Genomic DNA, 22,055 nt, shown 5'->3' with positions numbered 1-22,055 from the left:
TCGGAGAGAAAGAGTCTAACCAAATACCGGCATCACTGAAAGCAGCCAAAGATAACGATACGTCTTTGGGATGGTTATGAGTAATTTTTTCTCTAATAGTTAAAATTTTGTTAGCAAACAAAGTCATGAAGTCATTACTAGTTAAAGTTAATGGAATACTCGGCTCAATAGAGCTCTGACTCTTTGTCAACCTGGCTACAGTGCTGAAAAGAAACCTGGGGTTGTTCTTTTTCTTCAATTAGTGATGAGTAGAAAGATGTCCTAGCTTTACGGAGGGCTTTTTTATAGAGCAACAGACTCTTTTTCCAGGCTAAGTGAAGATCTTCTAAATTAGTGAGACGCCATTTCCTCTCCAACTACGGGTTATCTGCTTTAAGCTATGAGTTTGTGAGTTATACCACGGAGTCAGGCACTTCTGATTTAAAGCTCTCTTTTTTAGAGGAGCTACAGCATGCAAAGTTGTCTTCAATGAGGATGTAAAACTATTGACGAGATACTCTATCTCACTTACAGAGTTTAGGTAGCTACTCTGCACTGTGTTGGTATATGGCATTAGAGAACATAAAGAAGGAATCATATCCTTAAACCTAGTTACAGCGCTTTCTGAAAGACTTCTAGTGTAATGAAACTTATTCCCCACTGCTGGGTAGTCCATCAGAGTAAATGTAAATTATTAAGAAATGATCAGACAGAAGGGAGTTTTCAGGGAATACTGTTAAGTCTTCTATTTCCATACCATAAGTCAGAACAAGATCTAAGATATGATTAAAGTGGTGGGTGGACTCATTTACTTTTTGAGCAAAGCCAATAGAGTCTAATAATAGATTAAATGCAGTGTTGAGGCTGTCATTCTCAGCATCTGTGTGGATGTTAAAATCGCCCACTATAATTATCTTATCTGAGCTAAGCACTAAGTCAGACAAAAGGTCTGAAAATTCACAGAGAAACTCACAGTAACGACCAGGTGGACGATAGATAATAAAAATAAAACTGGTTTTTGAGACTTCCAATTTGGATGGACAAGACTAAGAGTCAAGCTTTCAAATGAATTAAAGCTCTGTCGGGTTTTTGATTAAAATAAGCTGGAATGGAAGATTGCTGCTAATCCTCCGCCCGGCCCGTGCTACGAGCATTCTGACAGTTAGTGTGACTCGGGGGTGTTGACTCATTTAAACTAACATATTCATCCTGCTGTAACCAGGTTTCTGTAAGGCAGAATAAATCAATATGTTGATCAATTATTATATCATTTACCAACAGGGACTTAGAAGAGAGAGACCTAATGTTTAATAGACCACATTTAACTGTTTTAGTCTGTGGTGCAGTTGAAGGTGCTATATTATTTTTCTTTTTGAATTTTTATGCTTAAATAGATTTTTGCTGGTTATTGGTAGTCTGGGAGCAGGCACCGTCTCTACGGGGATGGGTAATGGGGATGGCAGGGGGAGAGAAGCTGCAGAGAGGTGTGTAAGACTACAACTCTGCTTCCTGGTCCCAACCCTGGATAGTCACGGTTTGGAGGATTTAAGAAAATTGGCCAGATTTCTAGAAATGAGAGCTGCTCCATCCAAAGTGGGATGGATGCCGTCTCTCCTAACAAGACCAGGTTTTCCCCAGAAGCTTTGCCAATTATCTATGAAGCCCACCTCATTTTTTTGGACACCACTCAGACAGCCAGCAATTCAAGGAGAACATGCAGCTAAACATGTCACTCCCGGTCTGATTGGGGAGGGGCCCAGAGAAAACTACAGAGTCCGACATTGTTTTTGCAAAGTTACACACCGATTTAATGTTAATTTTAGTGACCCCGATTGGCGTAACCGGGTGTCATTACTGCCGACGTGAATTACAATCTTACCAAATTTACGCTTAGCCTTAGCCAGCAGTTTCAAATTTCCTTCAATGTCGCCTGCTCTGGCCCCCGGAAGACAATTGACTATGGTTGCTGGTGTCGCTAACTTCACATTCGCAAAACAGAGTCGCCAATAACCAGAGTTTGATCCTCGGCGGGTTGTGTCGTCGAGGGGGAAAAACGGTTAGAGATGTGAACGGGTTGGCGGTGTACACAGGGCTTCTGTTTAGACACTACGCTTCCTCCTCACAGTCACCCAGTCAGCCTGCTTTCCCGGCTGCTCGGGATCTGCCAGGGGGTAACTAACGGCGGCTAAGCTACCTTGGTCCGCACGACTACAGGGGCCTGGCTAGCTGTAGAATTTTCCACGGTGCGGAGCGAGTCTCCAATTCGCCCAGCCTGGCCTCCAAAGCTACGAATAAGCTACACTTATTACAAGTACCGTTACTGCTAAAGGAGGCCGAGGAATAACTAAACATTTCACACCCAGAGCAGAAAAGTGCAGGAGAGACAAGAGAAGCCGCCATGCTAAATCGGCTAAGAGCTAGTAGCTCGCTAAGCTAGCGGATTCCTAAAACACGCAAAGTGAATAATGTGTAAATAATTTAGAGGTGATTCAGCAGAAGGAGTGCTTTAGTTAAGGCACGTAAAGGATTACACTGGGAAACAAATCGTAATCTAGATAACTAGATCAATCTAACTGCGCAGATTAAGCAGCTAACAGATACAGAAAAACACCGCTGTGCTCCGGAACAGGAAGTGATACAATACCCGCAGTGAGAGCCAACCACCAGTAGAGGCAAGCAAGAGGGGATGCAAGAATGCAGATTCTTAACAATCCTTAACAAATTCAAGAATTTGGATCATTGACACATTTAAACATTCAAAAACATTTTCTTCGTAGGTTAGCTGGGAAGTATATATGTTTCTTCTTCAGAGTTACGCAAATAATCCATTTTGTTTTTGGTGGTGATTTTGAATTTAATTTTTTTTTAACTCTGTTGTAAAATTACTTGAAGTTTCTTAAAGTATGAGCCATGGGTTTTTTTTTTTAAAGATGAACTACAACCCCAATTCAATGATGTTGGATGTTGTGTGAGATGTAATAAAAACAGAATACAATGACTTTGCAAATCCTCTTCAACCTATATTCAATTGAATACACCACAAAGACAAAATATTTAATGTTCAAACTGATAAACTTTATTGTTTTTGTGCAAATATTTGCTAATTTTGAAATGGATGCCTGCAACACGTTTCAAAAAAGCTGAGACAGTGGTATGTTTACCACTGTGTTACATCACCTTTCCTTCTAACAACACTCATAAGTGTTTGGGAACTGAGGACACTAATTGTGAGTGCCATGATTGGGTATAAAAGGAGCATCCCCAAAAGGGTCAATCATTCACAAGCAAAGATGGGGTGAGGATCACCACTTTGTGAACAACTGTGTGAAAACTAGTCCGTTTAAGAAACAATGTTCAATTGCAAGGAATTTTTAGGAATTCCCATTATCTACAGTCCATAATATAATCCGAAGATTCAGAGAATCTGGAGAACTTTCCACACGCGGCAAGGCTGAAAACTAACATTGAAAGGCCTTGACCTTCAATCCCTCAGGCGGCACTGCATTAAAGACTGACATCATTGTGTAAAGGATCTTACCACGTGGGCTCAGGAACACTTCAGAAAACCATTGTCAGTTAACACAGTTCGTCGCCACATCTACAAGTGCAAGTTTAAAACTCTACCCATGCAAAGCGAAAGCCAAACATCAACAACCTTCAGAAACGTAGCTGCTTTCTCTGGGCGTGAGCTCATTTGAAATGGACAGACACAAAGTCGAAAAGTGTGCTGTGGTCTGATGAGTCCATATTTAAAATTGTTTTTGGAAATCATGGACGTCGTGTCCTCTAGACAAAAGAGGAAAAAGACCATCCAGATTGTTACCAGCACAAAAGTTCAAAAGCCAGCATCTGTGATGTTAGTGCCCATGGACAACTTACACATCTATGATGGCACCATCAATGCTGAAAGGTACATCCAGGTTTTGGAGCAACACATGCTGCCATCCAAGCAACGTCTTTTTCAGGGACGTCCCTGCTTATTTCAGCAAGACAATGCCAAGACACATTCTGCACGTGTTACAACAGCGTGGCTTCGTAGTAAAAGAGTGCGGGTACTAGACTGGCCTGCCTGCAGTCCAGACCTGTTGCCACTGAAAATGTGTGGCGCATTATGAAGCGCAAAAATACAACAACGGAGACCCCGGACTGTTGAACAACTGAAGTCATACATCAAGCAAGAATGGGAAAGAATTCCACCTACAAAGCTTCAACAATTAGTGTCCTCAGTTCTCAAATGCTTATTGAGTGTTGTTAGAAGGAAAGGTGATGTAACACAGTGGTAAACATACCACTGTCCCAGCTTTTTTGAAATGTGTTGCAGGCATCCATTTCAAAATGAACAAATATTTGCACAAAAACAATAAATTTTATCAGTTTGAACATTAAATATCTTGTCTTTGTGGTGTATTCAACTGAATATAGATTGAAGAGGATTTGAAAATCATTGTATTCTGTTTTTATTTACATTTTACACAACATCCCAACTTCATTGGAATTGGGGTTGTAATTCCAGCTATTATGCCATAAATGCACAAGGTGACATCCAAGAAAATTCCAAAGGCCAGCAGGCTTGATGAGAGCTTTAGATTATTGCCATCAAAAAATCACTTGACCACAGAAAAATTGGTGTTTGTGTGTCTACATATCTGATGCAAAGTAAGTAATCAAAGAGTGGGAGCAAATTAATCAAAATGTGGTGGAAATTAATTTAACAGAAAGTCATACATTCAGTGTAGTAAAATGTGACAGTTTCCCCCCTTTGTTTCTGAGGCCACTCAGACTCCATAGAAGACAACCAAAAAACAATCACAATGCATTTAGCTGCAGTCATATTCATAAATATTTGGACAGTGACACAGTGTCTGTTGTTTTGTCTCTGTACACGAGTCACTGCTTGATGGTGGAGTGACACACAGAAAGATTTTCTTAAAAGATGATGTGAAATTTCTCTTACAGTTTTCCAAAAAGCATATGTGAGAAATGAAACCAGATTTGAACTGTCTTCTTTTCTGAAAATCCTTCTTTGCACCACTCCACTGTGAAGCTGTGACTGGTGGTGCAACAGAGAAACACTGCACTGTGCACACTTTCTCCAGTCACAGCCACAGAAGCCAATAACTCCTTCACACTTGTCTGGGTGTCTCGTCCTGCTTCTTGCTTCTTTCAGTTTTTTTAGAACTGCTTACTCCAGACAAATCTACCATACTGTTTGTATTATTTTTATTAATGTGAATTAAGAAAGACAACTATTCTTTGACTTGTAAGATACTACTGCATCCATCCCTTGACTTCATTCATTCATTCATTTTCAGCTGCTTATCTGTGTACAGGTCACAGTGGCAGCACAGCAAGCAGCTCCTCCAACAATTCTCTATCTCTGGACAGTGGTTTTTCCATGGCGTTCCCTATATATAATCTCTCCAGTGTGCCCTGGGTCTTTCTCTGGGCCTCCTCGCGGTTAAACGTGCCTGGAAGACCTCCAAAGGAAGACGATCAGGGAGCATCCTCACCAGTGCCCGGACCATCTTAGCTGGTTCCTTTCCATACAAAGAAGCGCCAGCTGTACTCCGAGTCCACATGGATAGTCAAGCTTCTCACCCTGTCTTGGATTGTAAGCCCAGATATCTGATGGAGGAATCTCATTTCCTCTGCTTGTATCCACAACATTGTTCTTTTGGTCATTACCCAAGACTCATCACATAGGTGCAGATAAGAGCGTAAATCTACTGGAAATTGAGTCTTGACTTCCACCTCAGCTCTTTCTTCAACCGACAGTCCGGTACAGTGTCCACAAAACATCAGATCCAGCTCCAAATCAGCCTGTCCATCTCATGTTCCAACTTACCCCCCCTCCCCCAGTCATCAAAAAGACTCCAACATACTTGTAGTCCTCCATTTGCGGCAGTAACTCTCCCCTGACCCAGACAGGACAGCCCGACAGAGGACCATAGTCCTCAGATTTGGAGGTGCTGATTCTCAGCCCAGCCACTTCACACTCAGCCTCATACCTGCTCAGTGCCCATCGAAGGTCACCATCTGGTGCAGCCAACAGAACTACATCATCTGCAAAAAGCAGAGATGCAACTCTGAGGTCACCAACCTGGACATGCTCCCATCCTGACTGCACCTTCAAATCCTGTCCATGAACATCACGAACAGGGCTGATGACAAAAGGTAGCCAATGTGGCTGCAAAAGTGCTGATTTGTATTAAAAATAATCCTGGTATATTTTTGTTTAGTTCTTGGTGGGCTCTGAAAATGGAGGGGCTGTGTATATCAGGTAATTCCAAGACAAAAGTCTACACTAGAACATCCGATTGCTTTGTTTCAGTTGCATCGTGGTAGTGCACAGAGACATAATCACACTGTCCAATACTTATGGGCCTGAATGCACATGCACAGCGAGTGAATTTATCAGATGGTCCACAGCTGCTCAGAGTACAAAGTCAGGTCGCGAGAGGTCAGACTGCATGTGTACGATCAATGCAGTATTAACAGTAATTCCCACATCCAGGAACTGAAGCTGAATGTCCCACAGGAGGCTTTTTTTTTACCTGTTGAACAATTTTAAAATACTTAGATTAGAAACTTTGACTATTTGTGGTACAAAAAAAAAATGTCAGGACAATTTATATTCTATCCAAAAGATCCACTTGTTAGTTTGACACCTATTACAAGCATTACAAGAAATCAGTGATGGAGCTGCACAATGTACAGACGCACAACCATGGATTAGCACTTTTTTGTTCACCCTGATCATGTAAAACATTTTTACTACTGGAAAGCAATGGAAGAACCATCTCCAGAGAAGAAGGACAAAGTGCAGCAATAAAAGCAAATAATTTCAATCAGCTTTAACTGCTTTATCCGTGTTAATTTTCTGTCTCTGTTTCACTGCGCTTTCTGCCTCAGGCTGCAGCAGAAGTGTGTGTGTTGTGTGTGTGTGTGTGTGTGTGTGTGTGTGTGTGTGTGTGTGGTGTGTGTGTGTGTGTGTGATAGAGAGACATACTGCATAAAAAAATAACGTGGCAAATCTGAAATGGGAGGTGTCAATACAGTCAAATTTTACAAACTGTTTACCATCCTGTTGAGAATTTTGGCACCCCTCTTTTTAAGTACAGAATTTAAAATACCTTTCAGAAATAAACACAATGAAAACTTTTTTTAATTATCAGAACATTTAATCAAAATGAACAACCTCAAAAGCTGTATACAAATACAGTCAAATTATTGGAGCGCCTTGATGAATTTACACTGTGGTGAGTGTAGTAGCTTTACTTAAGGTCATCAGTTTCAGCTTCAGTTTCCAGCTGCCCTATAACAGGTAAAAAGGGGGCCAAGGGTGTAAGTCTTCCCTGCTGGCACATAACCTCTCTAGAGGCAAGACCCTACCCTCCAAGAGGCCCACACCAGTAAATGGACCCTCACACACCCAGGCAGACCAGCTAGAGATCTCCGTGCAGGTCGGAGCCCCAGAGGTGATCAGTGCAGGGCCCGCTGGCACGCGCACACGTCCAGACTTTCATCAATTCAACCCTCAACTATGGGCAAATAGTGAAGAATGACTGTAGCCTTCTGCGGATGAGAAGCACAGACTTCCAACAGTAAAAGGGTAGATGACTGTTTCTATAAATTGCCAGCAGCCAATCAGACTCTCTAAATGAAGGTACATCTGGAGCGTTCAAACGATACACACACTATAAGACATTATGACAACCAAAAGACAGCAGTGACAGGAATCTGTGACAAAATCGCTACTCAGTATAGATGGAGTAGTAGGAGTGTTTCTCTGTGTAGGATCCCGCACATAGGGGCTCAGTATTGAGGACCTCAGTGGCTGGAGAAGAACAGGAGAAAACATACATTTCAACTGGGGATGGACTGGTTGTCTGCTTGGGTGACTGTCATCCAGCACACAACTGTCTTAGATCCTGGATGAGAGTGCACCATCCCAGAACTGACTTCACTTACATGGTGACTTGTCTTTAGACAAGTCAAAGGATGGATACATGAACATTTGCAAGTCCCTGGTCTTCATTAACATCAATCATTAAGATGATGAAACAGTGTGATACTGTATGGTAAATCTGTCTGAAAATACACACAGAACTCAGAGACCGTGCGAGAGGAAAACTAGTTAGGGAAGCCACAAAGACATCTATGACAACTCTGGAGCGTTATATGGTGCGCTGGATGTGGACTGGAGTAAACATTTTGTTTGTTATATCCTAAGTTCTACATACATTCTATCTGCGGTGAACCTCCGATGTGCAAATCTGAGACCATGGTCCACAGTCAGACAATGATTGGATTGTTCCCTCTGGGTCAGGGAAGAGTTACTGCCCCGGGCGGAGGAGTTTAAGTGTCTCTGGGTTTTGTTCACGAGGGAGGTAAGTGGAATGTGAGACTGATAGACGGTTTGGGGCAGCATCTGATGCTTTACAGATGCTGTACTGGACCATCGTGGTGAAGAAGGAGCTGAGCCGTAAAGTTGAGGCTCTCAGTTTACCTCTTGATTTACGCTCCTATTCTCACCTATGGTCAGGACTCTGGAATGACTGAAAGAATAAGACTGTGGATACAAGCAGCAGAAATGAGATTCCTCAGTCGGGTGTCTGGACTTACACTCCTGAACAAGATGAGAGGCTCGGCTAACTGGGAGGAACTCAGAGTAGAGTCGCTGCATACTTTGCATTGAAAGGAGCCAGCTGAGGCGATTCAGGCATCTGGTAAGGATGTACCCTGGTCATCTTCGTAGAGAGGTCTTCCCAGGCAAGTCCAACTGGGACAAGGCCCCAGGGAAGACCCAGAACATGCCTGAGGGATTATATTTCCCAGCTGGCTTGGGAACATCTTGGGATCCTCTGGGAAGAGTTACAGGATTTGCCCAAGGATAGGGAAATGAGGGATGAGCTGCTTGGTCTGCTACCACCATGATCCAGACCTAGATAAGCACCAGAAAATTTTGATGATGATAATGGTCATAAGTTGTGTAAAGCAGATGGCTTTGTTTATACTAGCTGAACTTCCCTCACACCTTTCCTTCTTGAATGGTTACCATACTCAGTTTCCAAGAACTACCTACTCTAGAAAGACTTGCTGCAGAATACAATAGACATTTTCAGTGACCTGGAAATGCTCATGTATCCATCTCCTGACTTGTCTAAAGAAAACTGGTGGTAAATGTGACAACTGACTGTAAATTCATCAAAGGATATCAATAACTGTGTCAGGAGCACATTTTATGTCTGTATTTTTCGTTTCACTATATGAAAGCATTTTTGTTGATCATACAAAAATTTACTAATTTGCATTTATTTCTGAACAAATTTTAAATTCTGGACTTAAAAGCTCAGACTGCCAACAACACTGACTCAGACTCAGAGCATCACAGAGGAACCAGGTGAGACAGGGAGATGGAGGGGACACAGAGGCATGCAAGATCCATTTGGAATAACACAAGTTCATTTACAAAAACAAACAAAACAGAAAGATCACAGCAAATAGACAGACACGAAACCCTTCCAACAGCATGCATCATGCCAAGTGGAAAGGACACAGACAAGCAGATAGACATACTATAGAAACCGGCCATGACGGAGTTTTGACATCGGTCCCCCGTATAGTCATTGGGACACCTGATGGAAGGAAAACAAGACACAGAGGGGGAAAGGGAAAGGGGTTAAAGATAGGCAGGAAAGAAGAAATATAAGAGGAGGGAAAAGAGAGTTATACATAAAGAGAGAGATAGGAAAGAAGAAAAAAAGAAGGGAGGGAGGCAGAGAGACATAAATATTAGAAGCATAACATTCCACGCAAAGATGACCTGCAATCATGACATCACTGCCGCATATATGACATCACTGGTAGACACCATAACTGTCATGAGGGTCAAGTGCGAAAAGTAGGAGGGGTCAAAAGGAAGAGTTGTAAATCTCCCAACACCTCTTCTACACAAATGAGCAAGAAGAAAAACAAAATATGTCAAAGTGAATCTATGTCCAAATTTTATAAAATCCTGCTTTCAAATCCTCATATTATCAGTGATGCAGGCAGAAAGAAAGATTCAGGGTGCACTTTCAGAAAACTGAGGGACTAAGAAGAGAGGGGAAAAAACAGTCAAAATAAGTGCAGCAACATTTAGTCTCTCACGCTGGTCAAGCTCCAAAGATACGGCTCACATGGTTCCTACAATGGAAATAACAGTGTCTTTTTCTTTACACCTATGCAACCTTTGCTTCCTCTACTAAGAAGTAAAGGAGGAAGTCTTCCAGATAAATGATTATGATTCATTCCTTGAAAACTAACAGACAGACAATGTCACCTGCCCATCATCAAGACAGTATTTAAAATTTTCTGAATAAGGGGCTGGGTCTGTTATACAACCCCAATTCCAATGAAGTTGGGACATTGTGTAAAATACAATACAATGATTTTCAAATCCTCTTCAACCTATATTCAATTGAATACACCACAAAGACAAGATATTTAATGTTCAAACTGATAAACTTTATTGTTTTTGTGCAAATATTTGTTCATTTTGAAATGGATGCCTGTAACATGTTTCAAAAAAGCTGGGACAGTGGTATGTTTACCACTGTGTTACATCACCTTTCCTTCTAACAACACTCAATAAGCATTTGGGAACTGAGGACACTAATTGTTGAAGCTTTGTAGGTGGAATTCTTTCACATTCTTGCTTGATGTACAACTTCAGTTGTTCAACAGTCCGGGGTCTCCGTTGTCATATTTTGCGCTTCATAATGCGCCACACATTTTCAATGGGCGACAGGTCTGGACTGCAAGCAGGCCAGTCTAGTACCCGCACTCTTTTACTACGAAGCCATGCTGTTGTAACACGTGTTTTATTTACATTTCATACAACGTCCCAACTTCATTGGAATTGGGGTTGTAGATCCATGTAAATAGTGAAGATTGTTGGGCTTTGGCAGAGGTATGCACTCTCTGCAAGGGAAGATTAAAGTGACCATGGGGCTTTGAGCTACAGTTATCTGCGGCCCTTAAAAATCCCATCATAGTCACATGTACAGCAGGTGACAGGGCCAAATTAAAATTTTGGTAAGAGTCCTTCCTACTACCTCAAGCAGGCCCATTTGGGGATTTGCCCAAGTGCACATTTTGATTTAAGCAGTGAGAAATACCAGCACATGCCCATGCCCATTAGGCATGGGCATGGTGTAGCCTGATATCAGCAAATCACAGTGGCACCTGTCCTGCTCTTTAAGTTAAGCTGGTATTGGGGTGGTATTGAGGAAGCAGATGCAACTGAAAACATTTCTGGTGATTCAGTGGATTAATGCCAACCTGCTGAGTGCTCAGCAGACAGGGACCACCAAAGCTCCCTGAGGTAAAGCAGTGAAGCAGCAAGTTGAGGTGTTTTTTCATTCGTGTTTACCCTTATGGTGTTTAATACTGGTTTAAATTCATATTTGTCATATTTTACACATATAATGTTTCCTCTGTGTGTGTGTGTGTGTGTGGGGTGTGTGTGTGTGTGTGTGGTGTGTGTGTGTGTGTGTGTGTGTGTGGTGTGTGTGTGTGTGTGTGTGTGTGTGTGTGTGTGTGAGAGAGAGAGAGAGTTACACAGTTACAAGTGGCTTGCAGCTGTGTTTAGGTAAGCAGGGTGTACATGTGTTTAAGGCGTGTGTTGTCAACTCTTTCAATTCCAGACTTAAGACACACTTATTTTCCCTTTCGTATGGCAGCATACTGGTATAGTTTTGTTTTACGCTCTTTACTCTTTTAATTCATTTTATTAGGAAACGGAGCATGCCACGGCCTCAACTTTATCTAAATTCTGGGTCTTTTAGTGAAGTTTAGGGCTAGTGGCCGGTGATCACCTTAGTATTTCTTCTGTTTTTCTTGTTGTTTAATGTTGACAAATTATACTGAATTTCTTGCCTTTCTGATGCCTGATTCTGTTTTTTCTCTGTTTAAGGTGCAGCTCCATCCAGAGATGGGAGTTGTATTTGTGCTAGCAACCCTCCTGTCCTGTGCACCAACAACATTTCCTGTATATTCGTTTTGTGAATTGTTCTGTGAATTATGTCTGTATCATGGCCCAAGCAGAGGGGCACCCCTTTGAGTCTGGTCTGCTTGAGGTTTCTTCCTCAGAGGGAGTTTTTCCTTACCACTGTTGATCTGGGGGTTAGTAAGCTTAGACCTTGCTTGTGCGAAACACCTTGAGGCAACTCTGTTGTGATTTGGTGCTATATAAATGAAATAAATTGAAAATTGAACAAAATTCATACAGTGGTATGATACAGCTCATATAGCTCCCCACAAAGCCCTAAGATTAAAGGTCCACTCCTGAAGACATTTTTTCATACTATTACTAATAGTACTAATGCTACTTATAATAATAATTTCAACAACTAGAATGTTTAGAAAGAATTAAATGTTAGAAAAATGTTAAACAAAAAATTAGAAACAATGTAGGTTAAATGGCAAGTTTTACCATTACAGTGCTGTCAACAGTTTAAATATGATGTCAAGAAAGGTGTCTTTATTTTATTTTTTGTTTAAACAAGCATTTATGTTCATTGAAGTCAAGAAAGGGTGACTATAAGTGAGTATTGGCAAACAGGTTTTCATTTTTATGTTGAGGTGTGTGGGGGGGGGGGGGGGGGTTGTTGTCAGCAGCTGCTGAAAGTAACTACAAAGTAAGTAGCAATCTAACTTGAGAATCAGTTATCAGTAATTGGATTACTTTTCAAAGTAACTGTGGCAAGACAGTGTATATATAGAGTTGTCAAAATAACAGCCGTGTGTTTAAAAGGAGTGAGCAAAGCTCAAAATCCTTGTAATAGCTTTATTTCCATCCACGCAAATGCATTGTGAACACTGCACATTCATTGCACATTCAAATCAAAACAAGAAAATAATTTATAAAAGTTATTAGTTACAGAAAGTGAAGAAAGGTCATATTAGGCTCTTCAAAAAAACAGCAGTTTCTGCATTTTCTTTACAAAGTCATTTACTGTATAAACTGAAAAATACTTGGAAGACTGATCTTTCCTGTGAATCACTGAACTAATATTTAGTTGGATAACCACTGTAGAACTGATTCACGTGTTGCATAGAGTCGACCAACTTCTAGAACCTAATGAACAGGTATTCCAGCCCAGGACGACTGGACTACATTTACTACATACAATTCCTCTGCAATTCTTGGTTTTGCATTTCAAGCTTCCTATATTGGATTAAGGTCCCCGGATTGGGCTGGCCGCTCCATAATGTTAATCTTATTGGTCCGGAACCAAGATGCTGCTCACTTACTGGTGTGTTTGGGGTCGTTGTCTTGTTGAAACAATCGTTTCAAGGGCATTTTCTCTTAGGCAAAAGGCAACATGACCTCTTCAAGTATTCTGATGTATTCAAACTAATCTATGATCCCTGGTATGCAATAAATAGGCCCAACATCATCGTGTGAGAAACATCTCCATATCGCAGTTCTTGCTCCACCATACTTAACTGTCTTCACAATGTACTGTGGTTTGAATTCAGTTTTTTGGGGGTCATCTGACAAACTGTCTACGGCTCCTACACCCAAAAAGAACAAGCTTGCTTTCATCAGTCCACAAAATGTTGCTCCATTTCTCTTTAGTGGAGTCAGTGTGTTCTTTGTCAAATTGTAACCTCTTCAGAACATGTTTTTTTATAGAACTCCATGAGGGCTTCTTGTTCATAGCTTGGCTTCATGAATATGTCTTCTAATTGTTACAGTCCTCACAGGTCATTTTAGACCTTCTTTGATCACCCACCCTGGAGCTTATCATTGGCTGAGTTTTATGCAGTGCGTCCAGTAAGTATTCACAGCGCTTCACTTTGTCCCAAAATATAACGCAATGCTAAAATACCCTCAGCCACATGAGCACTGTGTTTTTTTTAATAATTTGCAGTTGTTTCATAAATTATTAAGATCTTTTCCATGAAACACACAGGCGCGATGCCTCCGCGGCTGTTCCCGCATTGTATGGCAAACTTCAGACTCAGTCAGCCTTGACCTTGTTTGCTGCGCTGTGACCAACTAGTCTCCAGACTTTGAGAAGCGATGGCCAATTTTAATGGCAAAACAAATGAAAAAAAAACAAGAATCAAGTTTATTTGGAGTTCTAAATATTATTATGGTGTTTTTACTCACTTTTTTGTCACTCCCACAATGTTTTTGTTTTTCAAACCTTTATTTCAACAAATACATTAACAGTAAACAAGGCCTAAATAACATCCACAGTGTTATCATTCTAAACATAGAAAAACAGAAATAGAAAAAAAGTGTAAACAAAATGCACAATTGGTTTACACTTTTTACTCTTTTAATTCATTTTATTAGTAATTGAAGCGGGCCGCGGCCTCAACTTTACCTAAATTCTGGGTCTTTAATGAAGCTTAGGGCTAGTGGCCGGTGATCACCTTAGTATTTCTTCTGTTTTTTCTGGATGTTTAATGCTGACAAATTATACAGTATTTTTTGTCTTTCTGAAGCCTGATTCTGTTTTTTCTCTGTTTAAGGTGCAGCTCCATCCAGAGATGGGAGTTGTATTCATGTCGGCGATCCTCCTGTCCTGTGCGCTAACAGCATTTCTTGTATATTTGTCCGTGAATTGTTCTGTGAATTGTTTCTGTAATTTATGTTTGTGTCATGGCCCAAGCAGAGTGTCACCCCTTTGAGTCTGGTCTGCTTGAGGTTTCTTCCTCAGAGGGAGTTTTTCCTTACCACTGTTGCTCTGGGGGTTGGTAAAGTTAGACCTTACCTGTGTGAAGCGCTTTGAGGCAACTCTGCTGTGATTTGGCGCTATATAAATGAAAATAAAGTGAAAGTTAAATTGAAATTGCACAATAACAAATGTAAAGGCATTCTTTTGGAATGCCGCTGCAGCCCGGCGCAAAGGTGAAAGATGTTTTATATATTTTCACATGAGGACAGCAGGCAGAAACACGTGCCTCACAGAGGAATGTAGTAAGTTCATGTCCTTCCAAACACGAAATGTGTTCTCAAGTTGGGACGTCCAGGAGCAGAGGTCTTTACAACCGCAGCTGTTGGCAGACATGCCCCCCCCCCGGTCCGTTCAGCGCTCAGGCCAATGTGTGTCTGCGTTATGTGGTCATTCATTTTCATTATTTGATATATATTTGCGTATGTTGTCGTAATTATTTATAGAAGCGTCCTGGTGGTGGTTTCTGTGTTTGTAATGTGTGCACTGAGCTGTCATCCAGCTGTCAATGTGCTGCGATGAGCTGACAGGCCCCTCCCCGTGCTGTGTGCAATCAGACCTGGCTGTCTGGCCCCCATGTGATCAGATCTGTACATACATATAAGCATTTTATAGCCCAATTTCATAGCCTTAAGAGTGTGCATATCATGAATGCTTGGTCTTGTTGGATTTGTGAGAATCTACTGAATCTACTGGTACCTTGTTTCCCATGTAACAATAAGAAATATACTCAAAACCTGGATTAATCTTTTTAGTCACATAGCACTACTATTATTCTGAACACTACTGTATCTCTCTGCGGCCATATGAAGAAAATCGAATATGTTGGAATGGAACATCTAGTAAACAGCAGATATCTAGTAGATGTGGGGGTGTGTTTGTGCATGTGACATCTTTTGGTTTAACCTACAGGTTTCATCTTGCTGCTCAGTTTACTTTTACCCTTCATGGGTTAAATTGGATAGTTACCCAGTTGGCACAAGACAGCCTGCAAATACCACCTCAAATTTTCAGGGTTATTACAATTATTGCTGCCTGCCAGTGCCGTGCAGCACACTGATTTGCAGCTGTTGTGCAGAGTCCTGAGTGCCTACGTGTGTGCATGATGGGGTCTGCATTTCTCCGAGGGGAACAAGCGGAGCAGAGAGTCTACAGACAGCAGTCTTATTTACGGCCTGTTATCCGCTGGCCTGAGCAGACAGGCCAACAACGGATGACAAAGCTCAGAAGCTGCAGTAGCTCTCTGGAAACTGCTGGCTAGTCTGCTGCTTCCTTGCTAGCTTGGTTTAGCTTTGTTAAACAAGCACAGTTGTTAAGTTGCGTGATCGTCCAGAAAAGTTCCCATATAGTTCACATATCGTGTTTGGTAAATTTCAGCTTGTAATGTCTGTACTCACTCTGTTGAACTAACTTTTCTGCTTGTCAGCACAATGAAAAAACATCCTGATTTATCCTTTAGCAATGAGCGGAAGGTATATCAAATGAGAGGGAAAGGTAGGAGAGACTGCAGGTGGAAAGAAAGGGGGAACAAATTCAGGGAGAAAACAGAGAGAGAAATGACAACAAAGAAACGGGAGATTTAGAACACAGATTTCATGCAGTTATGTTCAATTGCACCGAAACATCACAACGTGCGACTACTCATAACGTCTGTCATCCGTACTGTCAGAAGTGTTTGTTTGACCCGGTGCGTGTAGCAAGTCGGAACGGAAAGAATTCAACCTCTAGTGTGAAAAATGCTTCACTCATTAATTCAAAGTCTTGGTGGCAAACGAGCTCCACATTTTGAAACAGAAGCAGAGAGCTCTTTGCAGGGTGGCGCTGAGGTGAAAGGTGTACCAAAGAAAGGCAGTCTTGCACGATAATTGCATGTTTGATCCATTTTCCCTCTCAGTCACACGTGGATCAGGTTGACGTGATAAATCCTGCCTATGTGTCAGGACCAGTGTTAAGATGATGGACCACTCTGACAATATAGTACTGCAAATCAAACTGCATGTTTCTCCAGCTCTAATCTAACACTTAGGATGTAAATAGTTGTATTTAATATGACATTGAAGGAATCTTTGTCATATTAATCATATAAAGTAATGCAATATTTTCTATTCTCAGACAACAGTCAGAACAGTTATTCATCCAAATATCAGCACTTGCACTTTGCACTTGTTCTAAACAGCCAATAGTAGAGAAGCTTGAATCTTCGACTGGACTGGGTTGCTTGACGTGAGGACGTTTCGCTTCAAGTCGCAGAAGCTTCCTCAGCTAAAATTCTTGCTGTGGTAGTCTGACTTCTGTCTTGACTCTTGTAGAGAAGAATGAATACACATTCTCTACTATGGAAACCACCTAGACAACTAAGAGCGTACACATAAACAGCCAATTACATCTTTGTGGGTGAAAATTCCCATTTATGAGGAACAGTGATCCCCCCCCTCCCATTATTCAACTGTAAACAACCGAATGAATGAATACTTATTCTCCTCATCTCCATCAGTGCACAAGTAATTTTATCATCAACAACATCACCGCAACTATACTCAACAAAAATATAAACGCAACACTTTTGGTTTGCTCCCATTTTGTATGAGATGAACTCAAAGAGCTAAAACTTTTTCCACATACACAATATTACCATTTCCCTCAAATATTGTTCACAAACCAGTCTAAATCTGTGATAGTGAGCACTTCTCCTTTGCTGAGATAATCCATCCCACCTCACAGGTGTGCCATATCAAGATGCTGATTAGACACCATGATTAGTGCACAGGTGTGCCTTAGACGCCCACAATAAAAGGCCACTCTGAAAGGTGCAGTTTGTTTATTGGGGGGGATACCAGTCAGTATCTGGTGTGACCACCATTTGCCTCATGCAGTGCAACACATCTCCTTTGCATCATCTGTGAAGAGAACACCTCTCCAACGTGCCAAACACCAGCAAATGTGAGCATTTGCCCACTCAAGTCGATTACGACGACGAACTGGAGTCAAGTCGAGACCCCGATGAGGGCGACGAGCATGCAGATGAGCTTCCCTGAGACGGTTTCTGACAGTTTGTGCAGAAATTCTTTGGTTATGCAAACCGATTGTTTCAGCAGCTGTCCGAGTGGCTGGTCTCAGACGATCTTGGAGGTGAACATGCTGGATGTGGAGGTCCTGGGCTGGTGTGGTTACACGTGGTCTGCGGTTGTGAGGCTGGTTGGATGTACTGCCAAATTCTCTGAAACGCCTTTGGAGACAGCTTATGGTAGAGACATGAACATTCAATACACGAGCAACAGCTCTGGTTGACATTCCTGCTGTCAGCATGCCAATTGCACGCTCCCTCAAATCTTGCGACATCTGTGGCATTGTGCTGTGTGACGAAACTGCACCTTTCAGAGTGGCCTTTTATTGTGGGCAGTCTAAGGCACACCTGTGCACTAATCATGGTGTCTAATCAGCATCTTGGTATGGCACACCTGTGAGGTGGGATGGATTATCTCAGCAAAGGAGAAGTGCTCACTATCACAGATTTAGACTGGTTTGTGAACAATATTTGAGGGAAATGGTGATATTGTGTATGTGGAAAAAGTTTTAGATCTTTGAGTTCATCTCATACAAAATGGGAGCAAAACCAAAAGTGTTGCGTTTATATTTTTGTTGAGTGTACATCCCTGGCAGATCCATCCTGCCACTAATCTGAAAGCATGCTGCCACGCCGATCCTGTGCTCTCGTCCTCTACTGGGGGAAGCACCTACAATTGCAGACATAAGGCTAAATCTTTCAAGCTCACTTTTACTCCAGTGCATATATTCCATTTTATCAAACACAGCATGTGTGTTTAATCAGTCTTATGAGGGGTGATTGAGAAGTTTTGAGCCTGATCCAGAGAAAGTAGGGTGTGGTTCTCCATCTTTTGCATTCTAACACCCCTGTCACACCTTGACGATTTAGCCAGCGTATGCCGACCATATTAAAAATGCTGTCGTACATCTAATAAGTTATGGGTAAGTTTTCTACAACCCCAATTCCTATGAAGTTGGCACATTCTGTAAAATGCAAATAAAAACACAATACAATGATTTGCAAATCCTCTTCAACCTATATTCAGTTGAATACACCACAAAGACAAGATATTTAATGTTCAAACTGATGAACTTATTGTTTTTGTGCAAATATTTGCTCATTTTGTAATGGATGCCTGCAACACGTTTCAAAAAAGCTGGGACAGTGGTGTGTTTACCACTGTGTTACATCACATTTCCTTCTAACAACACTCAATAAGCATTTGGGAACTGAGGACACTAATTGTTGAAGCTTTGTAGGTGGAATTCTTACACATTCTTGCTTGATGTACGACTTCAGTTGTTCAACAGTCCGGGGTCTCCATTGTCATATTTTGCGCTTCATAATACGCCACACATTTTCAATGGGCGACAGGTCTGGACTGCAGGCAGGCCAGTCTAGTACCCGCATATTTTACTGCGAAGCCACGCTGTTGTAACATATGCAGAATGTGGCTTGGCATTGTCATGTTGAAATAACTGAACTTTGCGCTGGTAACAATCTGAATGTTTTTTTTTCCTCTTTTGTCTGGAGGACGTGATGTCCATGATTTCCAAAAACAATTTGAAATGTGGATTCATCAGACCACAGCACACTTTTCCACTTTGCGTCTGTCCATTTCAAATGAGCTCGGGCCCAGAGAAGGCAGCAGTGTTTCTGGATGTTGTTGATGTTTGGCTTTCACTTTGCATGGTAGAGTTTTAACTTGCACTTGTAGATGTAGTGACGAACTGTGTTAACTGACAGTGGTTTTCTGAAGTGTTCCCGAGCCCACGCGCTAAGATCCTTTACACAATGAGGTTGGTTTTTAATGCAGTGCCGCCTGAGGGATCAAAGGTCACGGGCATTCAATGTTGGTTTTCTTTGAGAAACATTGTTCTTAAACTGTTGGACTATTTTTTCATGCAGTTGTTCACAAAGTGGTGATCCCCGCCACATCTTTACTTGTGAATGGCTGAGACTTTTGGGGATGCTCCTTTTATACCCAATCATTAAACTCACAATTAGTGTCCTCAGTTTCCAAACACTTATTGAGTGTTGTTAGAAGGAAAGGTGATGTAACACAGTGGTAAACATACCACTGTCCCAGCTTTTTTGAAATGTGTTGCAGGCATCCATTTCAAAATGAGCAAATACTTGCACAAAAACAATAATGTTTATCAGTTTGAACATTAAATATCTTGTCTTTGTGGTGTATTCAATTGAATATAGGTTGAAGAGGATTTGCAAATCATTGTATTCTGTTTTTATTTACATTTTACATGTCCAAACTTCATTGGAATTGGGGTTGTAGAAGTTAAGAGCACATTGAAGCATGTTTAAGCATGCAGATATACATTGTAATACACCGCGTACCTCAAAAAATTGTGGCATGCACAATATTTTCATCGTATCCCAGCATATGACTCATACGTTCCACACATGCAGGACATAAGTTGTCGGTAAGTTATGCGATTGTTGACACGTTTCTTGTAAGAACTCATAAGTAGAAAAGGTTCCATTAATACTGTCCATTCATTGGCTGAAAGCTGCAGTCCTCATGCAAACCGACTTTTTCAAATATTAAAATCATTCACACACGGAGTAAATTAATTTTACCTGTTACGTCGTTTCAATTGGATTCATCATCACAGCCTGAAGAAAACATATCCACATAAAGCGTCCTGATTTTGGAAAACAACGTCTGAACATACAGTTCCTTGTTGTGGCTGAAGAAACACAGCATTTCAAAAGAAGCCCATCATGGTTTTTTCTGATCCCAGTGCGTTTCTCAGCCTTACGGATGATTTCATTATAGATAGTCCGACAATGAACAGCAGCCAAAGCAGCCAGCTTGATGAGGATGCCCTGCCGAATTTGGAGAGCAGCGCGGTACCAACCAACACGATAAAAGTTAAAGTGAGCCAACTTTTTATGTGCACGTTTGCTGGGTGTCGTGCGTTTTGAAATGACATTAAATATTGTTAATGTGATTCCACTTGTTGTGTATCTCAGTAAGTGCTAATAATGCAAATAACATGCAGTTGTTGTGAGGTATGCATTTTCTGAGTTCCCCCGCCCATGCCGTCACCCACAATGACAATTAATCGCCCTCATCTAACTCGGGAGAATATCGGTCATTTTGGGTGACCGGGCATGGACGTCGGGCCTCTGAAAATGCATACCGCCCTCCAAAAGCATGTTATTGTATTAGCACCGACCCTGACTGCTCAGTGTAAATGGGGCTGTTTGCATACACTGACTAAATCCTCAAGGTGTGACAGCTGCATAACTTATTAGACATATACCGTCTAATAAGTTACCGTATTAACTTAATACATTTTTAAAAACATTTTTAATATGGTCAGCATATGCTGGCTAAATCATCAACATGTGACAGGACCCTAAGAAACCAACATTTCTCAGCAGTACCTAGTGAGTCAAAACTTCACAACTTCTCAAGAAATGTTGGTTTCTTAGAATGCAAAAGCTGGAGAACCATGTCCTACTTTTTCTGGGTCAGGCTCAGAACTTCTCAATTGCTCCTCATAATTCCATATGAAGTTTTTTTTAAACCCTTTCTCTATATTTAGAGAACGGGTTAAGCCCAAATGGTATATATAATTAAACAGATTTAATCAATTTAATTTTGAAAAATGAATAAATTCAATTTTACAAACTTAATTATTTTACTGTGACTTTTTTGTCCTTTTGAATTTATTTAATGGATTAGTTTTGATTAAGTAAACTCTTTTATATATATAAAAAATTATTTTACCAATATTATTCCAATTAAAAGTATAATATTTTATTCATGGCTATTGTGTAAATTAGTGCATCTGAATTCAATAATAGCAGTATAGTGTGTGTGGTGAGGGACAGGTCTAAAAGGAAAGCATCCAGGTCATTTATGTGCTGAAGTGATTATGCATATAACCACACATTACACTAAATATGATCAAGAAAGACAATATATGATGAAAGATCTCAGAGTTCAGGAGCTTTGTCAGATGGTCTCAGCAGCAGGGATTTGTTTATGAGTTTTGATTAATAGTGTCCTTGGGAGTGGAACTGGTGTCTGTGATGGAGGTATCAGAGAGGAGGATGTTGAGACAACTGCTCACCATCCATGACAACACCTCCCACCCCCTGTATGCCACACTGATGTCCTGTCAGAGCACCTTCAGTCAAAGACTGAGGCCACTGAGGTGCACCAGAGAACACCACAGGACATCCTTCCTACTTGTGGCAATCAGACTGTGTAACTCCTCCACGTACTGCCGGATGAATACATACGAAGTCTGTGAGAAAAGTGT

At 41.2% G+C, this 22,055-nt stretch overlaps 1 protein-coding gene across 1 annotated transcript in view; it reads right to left on the bottom strand.

Annotated features, from left to right (window-relative positions):
* Positions 1-22,055, bottom strand: part of LOC117520008 (pro-neuregulin-2, membrane-bound isoform-like) — a 447,661-nt gene that overhangs the window by 119,210 nt on the left and 306,396 nt on the right. Inside the window, exon 6 of the mRNA XM_034181302.1 lies at positions 9,559-9,617. Coding sequence (XP_034037193.1) covers positions 9,559-9,617 — 59 coding nt within the window. The remainder of the gene's footprint in view (positions 1-9,558; positions 9,618-22,055) is intronic.

Source organism: Thalassophryne amazonica, chromosome 11 (genome assembly GCF_902500255.1).
Source record: "Thalassophryne amazonica chromosome 11, fThaAma1.1, whole genome shotgun sequence".
Classification (NCBI taxonomy): Eukaryota; Metazoa; Chordata; class Actinopteri; order Batrachoidiformes; family Batrachoididae; genus Thalassophryne; species Thalassophryne amazonica.
This window is presented reverse-complemented; position numbering and strand designations above follow the sequence as displayed.